Below are 11,433 nucleotides of genomic sequence, written 5' to 3'. Positions count from 1 at the left end.
GTGTCTTAAGATGTCCTCAAAACATGCCAAACTGTCTTAAAATGCCTCAAAACATCCCAGTGTCTTAAAATGCCCTCAAAACATCCCAGTGTCTTAAAATGCCCTCAAAAGATCCCAAACTGTCTTAAAATGCGCTCAAAACATCCCAAACTGTCTTAAAATGCCTTCAAAACATACCAAACAGTCTTAAAATGCCCTCAAAACATCCCAGTGTCTTAAAATGCCCTCAAAACATCCCACTGTCTTAAAATGCCCTCAAAAGATCTCAAACTGTCTTAAAATGCCCTCAAAACATCCCAAACTGTCTTAAAATACCCTCAAAACATTCCAAAATATCTTAAAATACCTTCAAAACATCTCAAACTGTCTTAAAATGCCCTCAAAACATCCCAAACTGTCTTAAAATACCCTCAAAACATTCCAAAATATCTTAAAATACCTTCAAAACATCCCAAACTGTCTTAAAATGCCCTCAAAACATCCCAGTGTCTTAAAATGCCCTCAAAAGATCCCAAACTGTCTTAAAATGCCCTCAAAACATCCCAAACTATCTTAAAATATCCTCAAAACATCCCAAACTATTTCAAAATGCCTCAAACATCCCAAACTCTTAAAATGCCTCAAACATCCCAAACTATCTTAAAATATCCTCAAAACATTCCAAACTGTCTTAAAATGTCCTCAAACATCCCAAATTCTTAAATGCCCTCAAAACTTCCCAAACTATCTTAAATGCCTCAAACATACCAAACTGTCTTAAAATACCTCAAAACATTCCAAACTGTCTTAAAATGCCCTCAAAACATCCCAGTGTCTTAAAATGCCCTCAAAACATCCCACTGTCTTAAAATGCCCTCAAAACATCCCAGTGTCTTAAAATGCCCTCAAAAGATCCCAAACTGTCTTAAAATGCCCTCAAAACATCCCAAACTATCTTAAAATATCCTCAAAACATCCCAAACTATTTCAAAATGCCCTCAAAACATCCCAAACTCTCTTAAAATGCCCTCAAAACATCCCAAACTATCTTAAAATATCCTCAAAACATTCCAAACTGTCTTAAAATGTCCTCAAAACATCCCAAATTCTTAAAATGCCCTCAAAAACTTCCCAAACTATCTTAAAATGCCCTCAAAACATACCAAACTGTCTTAAAATACCCTCAAAACATTCCAAACTGTCTTAAAATGCCCTCAAAACATCCCAGTGTCTTAAAATGCCCTCAAAACATCCCACTGTCTTAAAATGCCCTCAAAACATCCCAGTGTCTTAAAATGCCCTCAAAAGATCCCAAACTGTCTCAAAATGCCCTCAAAAACATCCCAAACTATCTTAAAATGTCCTCAAAACATTCCAAACTGTCTGAAAATGCCTTCAAAACATTCCAAACTGTCTTAAAATGCCCTCAAAACATCACAGTGTCTTAAAACGCCCTCAAAAAATCCGAAACTATCTTAAAATGCCCTCAAAACATCCCAAACTATTTCAAAATGCCCTCAAAACATCTCAAACTGTCTTAAAATGCCCTCAAACAATCCCAAACTATCTCAATATGCCGTCAAAACATACCAAACTGTCTTAAAATACCCTCAAAACATTCCAAACTGTCTTAAAATGTCCTCAAAACATTCCAAAGTCTCAAAATGCCCTCAAAACATTCCAAACTATCTCATAATGCCCTCAAAACATTCCAAACTGTCTCAAAATGCCCTCAAACAATCCCAAACTATCTCATAATGCCCTCAAAACATCTCAAACTATCTTAAAATACCCTCAAAACATCCCAAACTATCTGAAAATGCCGTCAAAACATTCCAAACTATCTTGAAATGCCACAACCACCACCACCACCACCTACCTTGCAAATGTTCTGGAGGATGTGAACAGTGTTTTTGAAGTAGCCGACATGGAAGACAGGTCGCGCCAGGTCAAGGAAGCCATAATGACCTGTGCAGTCTGTCAGATTCTTGGAGCACGTCTCACAAGCCATGTCCTTTTGGCTAGTGCCCTGAAAATACAGAAGTTTGAGGTGACGTGAGGTGAGGTTTGTTGAGGTGAGGTGAGGTGACGTGACATGAGGTTAGGTGAGGTCAGGTGATGTGAGGTTAGGTGAGGTGAGGTTAGGTTAGGTTAGGTTAGGTGAGGTGACGTAAGGTGACATGAGGTGAGGTTAGGTTAGGTTAGGTTAGGTTAGGTTAAGGTTAGGTGACGTGACGTGAGGTTAGGTTAGGTTAAGGTGAGGTGAGGTGAGGTGAGGTGAGGTTAGGTTAGGTTAAGGTGAGGTGAGGTGAGGTGAGGTGAGGTTAGGTTAGGTTAGGTGACGTGAGGTTAGGTGAGGTTAGGTGATGTGAGGTGAGGTGAGGTTAGGTGAGGTGAGGTGAGGTGAGGTGAGGTTAGGTGAGGTGAGGTGAGGTGAGGTGAGGTGAGGTTAGGTTAGGTTAAGTTAGGTTAGGTTAGGTGAAATTATATAACAAATTCATTAGGTTCAGTTAGGCTGCGTTAAGTTACATTAAGTTACATTGCATTAGGGTTCATTTAAGTTATGTTAGGGTTAGGTTAGGTTAGGTTAGGTTAGATTAAAATAGGGTTGCATTACATTAGGTTCAAGTTAGGTTAGGTTAGGTTAAGTTAAGTTAGGTTAGGTTAGGTTGGGTTGGGTTGGGTTAGGTTGGGTTAGGTTAGGTTAAAATAGGGTTGCATTATATTGGGTTCAAGTTAGGTTAGGTTGGGTTAGGTTAAAATAGGGTTGGGTTAGGTTAGGTTGGGTTAGGTGAAGGATTGTTGAAATAGAATAAAAAAAATAAAGAAAGAAAGGAATGAGAAAAAGAAAGACAAAGAAAAGAAAGGAAAATTAAAAAGAAAATGAAAAATGAGGAAAAAAAATTAAACAAACAAAATAAAGAAAATAAGAACGAACACACACACACACACACACACACACACACACACACACACACACACACACACACACACACACACACACACACACACACACACACACACACACAGCGCACACACACACACACACACACACACACAGATGCTTACACAGACAGGCCCTGTAAAACTACAACTAGGTAAATACAACTAGGTAAATACACACACACACACACAGACAGACGCTCACCATCCGCAGGTCCAGAACGCCGTGGGGGGCAGGCTGGCGGGTGATGGCGGGGGCGGTGTACAGTTCTGAGGACACCACATGGGCATGACTCATTTGCTGCATGTCCTGGGCTGAGAGGACACCAAATTGTATGTTGGTGATGTTCCGCACCACATCGGTCTCTCTGTACTGTTCCTTCATTGTGGTGATGTGTGGTGGTGGTGGTGGTGGTTGTGGTGTTGATGTGTTTTGCGTGAGTTTTTCTTCTTTTTTCTATTTTCTTTAAGTTTTGTTAATCTTTTTTTGTTGCTCTCTCTCTCTCTCTCTCTCTCTCTCTCTCTTATTCTTCACTTTATCACTTTTTCCTTCGTCTCAATCTTCTTCCATTTTCATTTTCTTCCTCTTCTTCTTCTCTCTCTCTCTCTTCCTTATTCCTTCTAATTTTACTTGTCTTCCTCAAATCTTCTCTTCTTCCTCCTTTCTATATCCTCTTCTTCTTTCTTGCTATGTCTTCTCTTCTTCTTTCAATTTCCTCTTCTCTTCTTCTTCTTTCCTATACCCTCTTCTTCTTCTTCTCCTCCTCCTCCTCTTCCTCCCGACGTCCTCCTCCTCTTCTTCCTTCACACACAACAATTACATTAACTTACAAATAATTCTCTCCTACTTTCTCTCTCTCCTTCGTCTCTTCTATCTCCCTTTTTCATCAATTTCCTCTTATCTCCTCCTTTCTCTATCCTCATATTTATTCATTTATTATTTATTCATTTATCAATTATGGCTAACACCCCCCCAGTTCACTACACACCGGTTCATTCTTACCTTATTTCCAGCTCTTGTGGGGCAGGATGAGGTTGTTTTTTACTTCCCTAGGGCGCGCCGCTCCCCACTGCACCTGCCCCCCCACTTGGCAGGTGTGTGGCAGGTGTAGCAGGTGTGAGGGCCTGTTAATTGTGTGTGGCTGGTTTTTCAATGGGTTTGTTTTTCTCTTGTGTCTGTCCGCCATGTGCTTCAGTGACTGCGGGGTCAAAGTTATTTTTATTTCTGTTATTATTGCTATTATTATCTATTGTTCATTATCTGTTTAGTTTATTATTTTTTGTAGTCCTTTATTTGTTGTTTTTACTTTTGTTCTCCTATATCTATTTATTATTATCATTATCATAATTGTTTTTTTTTTTATCTATTTATTTCTTTATCTATTTATATTTGTTCATTGTTATATCGTGGTGAGTATTTTTGAAGGCTTTTTATGTGGTAGTAACTTAAAGGCCGATTCACACTTGCTAATTTGCGACTGAAATTGCAAGTCGCTAGAAGCATCGACTGAGACCTTCTATAATCGGAGAACGCCACAATCGACTGGAATATATCAGCTATAAATCTCACCTTTTTTTCCAGTACTTTTACTTTTCTTTCTTTCTCTCTCTCTTATTCAATGATCTTTACTAGTCGTGTTCATTAATATCTTCTATTTTGTTACTCCTCTGACTACATCCATCAATATTCTACACCCAATACTATCATCACCAGTATTATCCCTTTAAAAATAAATTATGCATTGGAAAAGAATAGGTTATGTACACTGGGCCGCGATGTAGGTTAGGTTAGGTTTAGTGAATGTGTACACAACAGCTGACCGGCCACTCAATACGTGTACATACAGCTGACAGCCACTCAATACATGTGTACAAATAGCTGACAGCCTCTCTAACCTAATGCCATCCTTCTTTTCTTTTATAAATACTTTTGTTGTTGTCATTATTAATTCTTTGTTTTCATTATTGTAGTTTCTCAGATATATATTTTTCTTTTTTTATTTAACACTTGAGGAAAGAAGCGTGTGGTGGGAGACTGAAGGAAATGGAGACACAACACTCGAGGGAAGAGAACAGGGCGAGGATGGTTACAATATATTAATTTCTTCACTTACAACACCACACAACACTAACAAGACTTTGAAGTTTGTCTTATTCTTAAATACAAAACTGAAAATAAAAATACTCTTAACAGAAAGTCAGAGACACATGATTACTCCCTCACAGCACACACACACACACACACACACACACACTGGATCTTCAGGCACTTGGCAATTTCACCTTGTCTTGAAACACTTGCCACAAACATCACACCTGAACTCCCTCAAGCCAGTGTGTGTCAGAGTGTGTAGTGTAAGTCCTTTGGTTCTAGAGTTTTATCACACAGCTGACACTCATGAAAGTTTGGTGGTTGTTTGGTGGTTGAGGTGTGTTGATCTTGTCCCTCTGCCCGTTCTCTCAAGTCTCCACGGCTGCTAGGAGTGTGAACCAGAGTTTGAGGGTGGGGCGCCTGGTGGTTGTAATCTCAATGCACTCTCTCTTGGGGCTCTGGGCTTGGTGGCAGTGGGGCTGGTGGCTCTGGTGGTTCCTGTTGATCTTGCCCTTACTGAGCATGATGGTCTGGAGGCATTGGTAGTGGCTCAACAAGAGGACACTTCTTGTTTCTGGGTGTTGAGGTCTTTCCTATTGCCATCTCCTTGACTTTGGGCAGTGGTGGTAAAATATTCTCTGCCATTCTTTATATTTGTCATTTTATTTTTGCATATTCTGTTGCCCCTACCAAGACACATTTTTCTTCTCTTTTCCAGTGGCTTCTTCCATTGTCTTCTCTTTCTTGCTATCACTTCTTTCATACACCCTCACTGCTTCCCTCTGTGCTTCTCCCTTCCTTCTGCCTCGCTTCTTGTATCTGGAGTAGGCAAAGCAGTGATAGATCTTCCTCTCCTCAAGGGTCAATTATAGGGTCATGTGTCTCCTGTATTTAGTGGTCTGTTATTGAGTTGTTGGCTGGGCTCCAGGATTGTTGTTATTCAAACCTGGTCAAACTTCCAACTGGGTGCTGGTGCAAGAGGGATTATCTCCCACAGCACCAAGAGGAGTTCCACCATCACTCTCCTCATATGCCTGGTGCCTAAGCGTCATACAGGAACCTCTATACCCTCGGCAACATCCAGCCACAATGGTATTCTAAGTTGTGACTTTTTCGTGTTTGCAGTGCAGAGCCTTTGGTTGAAGCCCATCCCAAAAACACATTCCCATGCCAGACTTTTGTCAGGCAGACCCCTTGACAGTGAGACCGATGACACTCGAGGAAAGTGTCAAGGAGGGAGCTCTAGCACTGTGAGCCAGTGCGTGTACAGTGAGGTTACTCTTTGTGGTAAACTTCCTTCCACATTCTGGACACTCATAATTTTTAGCACTGCTGTGTGTCCGGATATGTGCAGTGAGGTTACCCTTTGTGGTAAATTTCCTTCCACATTCTGGACACTCATAATTTCTAACACCATTATGAATCAAGGTGTGTGTGGTGAGGTTACCCTTTGTGAAAAATTTCTTTCCACATTCATGACACTCATAATTTCTAGCACCGCTGTGTGTTAGGGTGTGTGCAGTGAGGTTACCATTTGTGCTAAATTTCTTTCCACATTCATGACACTCATAATTTCTAACACCACTGTGTGTCAGGGTGTGTGTGGTGAGGGAAGACTTTTGGGTGAATTTCTTTCCACACTGCAAACACTCATAATTTCTAACATCACTGTGTGTCAGGGTGTGTGCAGTGAGATAGCCCTTTGTGGTAAATTTCTTTCCACATTCCGGACACTTATAATTTCTAACACTGCTGTGTGTCAGGATGTGTCTGGTGAGATCAGACTTTCTGGTAAATTCTTTCCACACTCTGGACACTTATAATTTCTAACATCACTGTGTATCAGGGTGTGTGTGGTGAGGTGAGACTTTTCGGTAAATTTCTTTCCACATTCCAGACACTTATGATTTCTAACACCACTGTGTGTCAGGGTGTGTCTGATGAGTTCACGCTTTGTGCTATATTTCTTACCACACTCCTCACACTCATGATCCTTAACACTCCTGTGTGTCAGGGTGTGTACATTGAGATTAGACTTTCTGGAAAATTTCTTTCCACACTCCTCACATTCATGATCCTTAACACCACTGTGTGTCAAAGTGTGTCTGGTGAGATCACCCTTTGAGGTGAATTTCTTTCCACATTCCAGACACTCATAATTTCTAACACCACTGTGTGTCAGGGTGTGTTGTCTAAGTCCTTTTCTGGATGTAAAAGTTTTATCGCACTGCTGACACACAAACTTTCTCTCTCCTCTGTGGGTGGAGCTGCCTGCCTCCAGGTCACTCTTGGCACCATGCCTGGACCTCCTCATACCTGAGGCAGACTGCTGCTGTTCACTCACGCTGATGCCTGGCCTCATCCCTCTACTGCAGGAACCCTCGGAAAAGCCAGCTGGATGGAGTCACGTCAGAGCCCACCAGGGCACCTGGCCTGGACACCTGCAACAATAGTGACGTTGAAGACACCGAGAGCCACCAGCCACTGGCCACAGCTAACAATAATTCTCAGAAAAAATTTAATTAAATAAAAAAATAAAAGCCCACCTAAGTGCTAGAGACTTTTAAGTGAATGCCAGAGAGAAAAATCAAACTTCAGAGGATAAACGTATTGGAACCTCATTTAAGAAAGTGTTCAAGTCACAGGAAGGTGGAAACACACAAGTAGGGAGTCCCAGAATGTACCAGATATAGGGATGAATGGGAGAGAAGGGGAGGCAGGCAGTATTAAGATCAGAAACAAGAACAAAAATTGGTTGACACGGTGATACGGCGATGCATTCCTTCCCGATGGTCTTGAGGGGCCAGCCAGGTGACAAGGTGACCAGGTGACACTCACGATACAAACACACACATCATCAACACCCCTAAAACAACAAACAAACAAATGATCCTGGTCCACCTTGCATTGGCTGAAGAGCATTAAGGCAGCAGTGTGTGAGGCAAGCATCAGCTGTGTTGAAGGAGGCGTCACTCCGTGGTGGAGGGAGTTCTCGCCACCAGGTAAGGCAGAGGCTCCAATGGTAAACACTCACACGTCTCTCTCTTCTTTACCTTTATCTCGCAGTGTCTCGCCTCTGTCTCTCCTCCCAAGCCTCCTGTGGCAGCCTCCCTCCCTCAGCAAGGCAGGGCCCACGAGAACACTTGGTAATTGTGTGGTGGAGCGTGAGGAGAAGCGCTGGAGCATGGATGGAGGATTCGCCCACCTTAGCCACCTACAAGTCTCGCCCCGTCAATGCTTCTCTCTCACCTTTTTTCATGTTTTCCTTTATTTGCTTTTCTTCTTTCTTTTAATGTCGGTAATTGCTATTTAATGTTTTCACTTGCTAGTTTAAGTAGTCTCGTTATCTTGATTGACTGATTGATACATTTATTGCTGCATTAATAAAGAAATACAAGGGAGGAGGATGGACCTTGCCACCCCCCTCCCCTTGGGCAAAGACGCAAAGTTAAAGTATCAATATATAAATAGACAGTATACATAACAAGACTACAAGTACTTCAATAAATAAATACACATCGTTATCTTTTTATTGTGTGTTATGTTGTGGTGTTGTGTTGCTTTTGGTGTTTGGTGCATGATGGTGCTGCCACTCTGGGGACGACTGTGGTGCTCAGGGTAAAGGCGATGGTGGCACAGAGGTACACAGACATTATTTTAAGATGTAATGCTTTATACAGAGGGAAAAGAGACAGTTTGGTATGTTTCCGTGTCTTTGTGAGTGTTTTTATAGGTTGTACACATTTTAAGGAGAGACAGAGATGATTTCCAGTCTGTGTCTCATTTTAAGCATTTTTTTTTTTTGTGAGTTTAAGGAGAGATCGAGCGATGATGTGGTGTGTTTCTGTGGCACTTTATGCATTTTTCTTAGGAGAGAGATTTTAGGGAGAGAAAAAGAGACAGTTTGTTGTGTTACTATCATTTTGAGCATTTTAAGGAGAGAGAGAGAGATCATTTGATGTGTTTTTGATAAATTTTCTGGCGTGCTTGTGTTGTGGTGTGTTTCTGTGTCCTTGTGGTGTTTTCTAGATTGTACACTTTCAGGAGACAGAGATGATTTTCAGTCTGTGTCATTTTCACCTACACGATGATACGTATTTAGCATCACCGTGACACCCCCGATGACGCGTATTGCATTATCCTACTACCGGATACTGTATAAGACGTATCAGAATGTAGGTTATATACAAGGAATATATACCCTAGAATCCTTGGTTATATATGATACAATTGACACCTATAGAATCCTTGGTTATATATGATACAATTGACGCAAATTTAGCATCGGAGCGCTCCATCACGACACCGATGACGCGCGCATTGCATTATTGTTCCCGGATGCTGTATGAGACGTATCATAATGTAGGTTATGTATGATACAATTGACGCACATTTAGCATCAGAATGTATCAAAATGTAGGCTGCATATCACACAATAGCTTGCTGGACTCCCATCATTATTACAAGGGTGTGCGTTTCTCTTACACTATCACAAGTACGCACCCTTCTGGAAATTATTTATTTTAATTTATATTTTATGGAACCAATGAGTACCATACAAATAAACGTTTTCATTTGATAGTCACATGAAAATGGTGAAGGAAAGACAAACTACAAATCTTTTTTTTTTTGTCTAAAATTTGTGTGGATTTATTTTTTAATGTACATACAATGATACATCACATACATTATCATTACTGAGAGAGAGAGAGAGAGAGAGAGAGAGAGAGAGAGAGAGAGAGAGAGAGAGAGAGAGAGAGAGACTTACAATATTGGAAAGACTTCTCCTCCTCCTCCTCCTCCCCCCAGGGCCTGGTGGACACAGACTTGGTGGCACTGGTGGTGTGAGCCGTTTAAGAGTGGAGACTCACACAAACTTTGCATTCTTCAGTCTAGCTTTTGTTCTTTAATCAATTTTCTGGAGTCATTTTGTTGTGGTCTTTCTCTTTGAGGTATTATTGACTTGGTGTAGGTATATGGGGGATAAACAGCAGCAGGTGTAAATAGGGCAGGTATATAGGGGATGGGATGGGATGCTATATATAGACATACCCACACACAGCAGTGGTATTGGTGGAGGGGTGTGGTGTCCTTACAGGCACTGCCACACATGACAACAGTGTAGTGTGTGCTGAGGTGACACTATCATCAATGTATCCTGTGGTGTGGCAGGCCAGCGTAGCATGGAGTCACGCAGGCATCCAACACACACCAACGTCCTGAAACAAAAGCATTCATTAATACATTATCTTCAACACAACACACACACTGAGTGGTGACACATACAGTGATGGGGGGCTGGGGGGCTGGCCTGGGCTGTGTGTGTCCTCTCAGACCATATCCTGCTGTTATACAACCACTACATACATTCATACATATACAATCCTGTATCTATGTATCTTTCACTGAACACCCTTCCAGCAGCCCAGTACACACTATGCATCATGTATCAGCCACACTGACAGGACACACACTGCACATACTGGAACGCTGACACTCACCACCACATCCTTCCTCTCACACTCACCACCACCACCACCACCACAGTCCTTTAGGGTCCTCACAGCCAGCCAGCACCATGCATGGTCTTCTCACCCCTGCAGCCTCACACCTCACACCTCCACACCCCCAGTGGTGAAGGAGAGTGCCCTAAGTGGTGGTCTGTCTGTCTGTGTTTTAAAAGGTGTATCTAGTACCACAGTGACTGACAATGTCCTTAGTGTTGATTCTGACATGGTACTTGCACTGCCAGGTTAGGTAATGGAATAAGGTATTACTACTCCAATCACCTCCACCACTTATGTTTTCACTCTTACTTCCACTTACTTACTTACTTACTTGCTTGCCTGCCATCTTGACCCCCGCCACGTCCTGCTGGAGATGGAGAGCCTTGGTGACACCCTCGGGAGACCGGTTCCCACTGAAGGCATGCTTCACCTGGCTGTGCCGAGGACCAAAGGCTGGAAGGTCAGGCCAAGGTCGGGGTGAGGTAATGCGAGAGAAGAAAGAAAAGAGAAAAACCACCACCACCACCACCACACACTCCCACAGGCACGGGTGTGGCCCCACCGGTCCACACAACACACCACCTCAAAAGTGGATCTTCACATGCCGGGCAATGTCACTCTTAGTCTTGAAACACTTGCCACAAACATCACACTTGAACTCCCTCAAGCCAGTGTGTCTGAAGGCATGTTTGTTGAGAGCACCAATGGTTAAGAATTTCTTGCCACACTCCTCACACTCATGATTCCTGATGCCGCCATGTGTCAGGGTGTGTTTGGTGAGTTCACTCTTTGTGTAGAATTTCTTTCCACATTCCAGACACTCATAATTTCTAACACCACTGTGTGTCAGGGTGTGTGTGGTGAGGCTACTCTTTTGGGTGAATTTCTTTCCACATTCCAGACACTCATAAT

The 11,433-nt window shown here is 42.2% G+C and overlaps 2 protein-coding genes and 1 long non-coding RNA gene across 4 annotated transcripts in view; all 3 read right to left on the bottom strand.

Moving 5' to 3' along the window:
- LOC123502973 (DNA-directed RNA polymerase III subunit RPC1-like) overlaps positions 1–4,130 on the bottom strand; it is a 20,183-nt gene extending 16,053 nt beyond the window's left edge. Inside the window, 3 exon segments of the mRNA XM_045252274.1 lie at positions 1,859–2,008; positions 3,128–3,724; positions 3,926–4,130. Coding sequence (XP_045108209.1) covers positions 1,859–2,008; positions 3,128–3,307 — 330 coding nt within the window. The 5' untranslated portion in view covers positions 3,308–3,724; positions 3,926–4,130.
- An 874-nt stretch (positions 4,131–5,004) lies between these two features.
- Positions 5,005–8,410, bottom strand: LOC123502991 (zinc finger protein 436-like). 2 transcript variants are annotated; one of them, XM_045252318.1, is made up of 2 exons: positions 8,068–8,410; positions 5,005–7,455 (listed from the first exon to the last, which is right to left on the bottom strand). In XM_045252318.1, exon 2 carries the CDS (start codon positions 7,374–7,376, stop codon positions 6,774–6,776), a length of 603 nt encoding a protein of 200 aa, XP_045108253.1. In that variant the 5' UTR covers positions 7,377–7,455; positions 8,068–8,410; the 3' UTR covers positions 5,005–6,773. The 2 variants fall into 2 exon arrangements, with proteins under 2 accessions (XP_045108253.1, XP_045108263.1); XM_045252328.1 differs by lacking the exon at positions 8,068–8,410 and adding an exon at positions 7,916–8,047.
- A 1,225-nt stretch (positions 8,411–9,635) lies between these two features.
- LOC123502952 lies at positions 9,636–11,406 on the bottom strand. Its single transcript, XR_006674271.1, has 2 exons — positions 10,853–11,406; positions 9,636–10,233 (listed from the first exon to the last, which is right to left on the bottom strand). It is a non-coding gene; the product is annotated as an uncharacterized LOC123502952 (long non-coding RNA).
- Positions 11,407–11,433: the final 27 nt, after the last annotated feature.

This window comes from Portunus trituberculatus, chromosome 2 (genome assembly GCF_017591435.1).
Source record: "Portunus trituberculatus isolate SZX2019 chromosome 2, ASM1759143v1, whole genome shotgun sequence".
In the NCBI taxonomy this organism is placed as follows: Eukaryota; Metazoa; Arthropoda; class Malacostraca; order Decapoda; family Portunidae; genus Portunus; species Portunus trituberculatus.
This window is presented reverse-complemented; position numbering and strand designations above follow the sequence as displayed.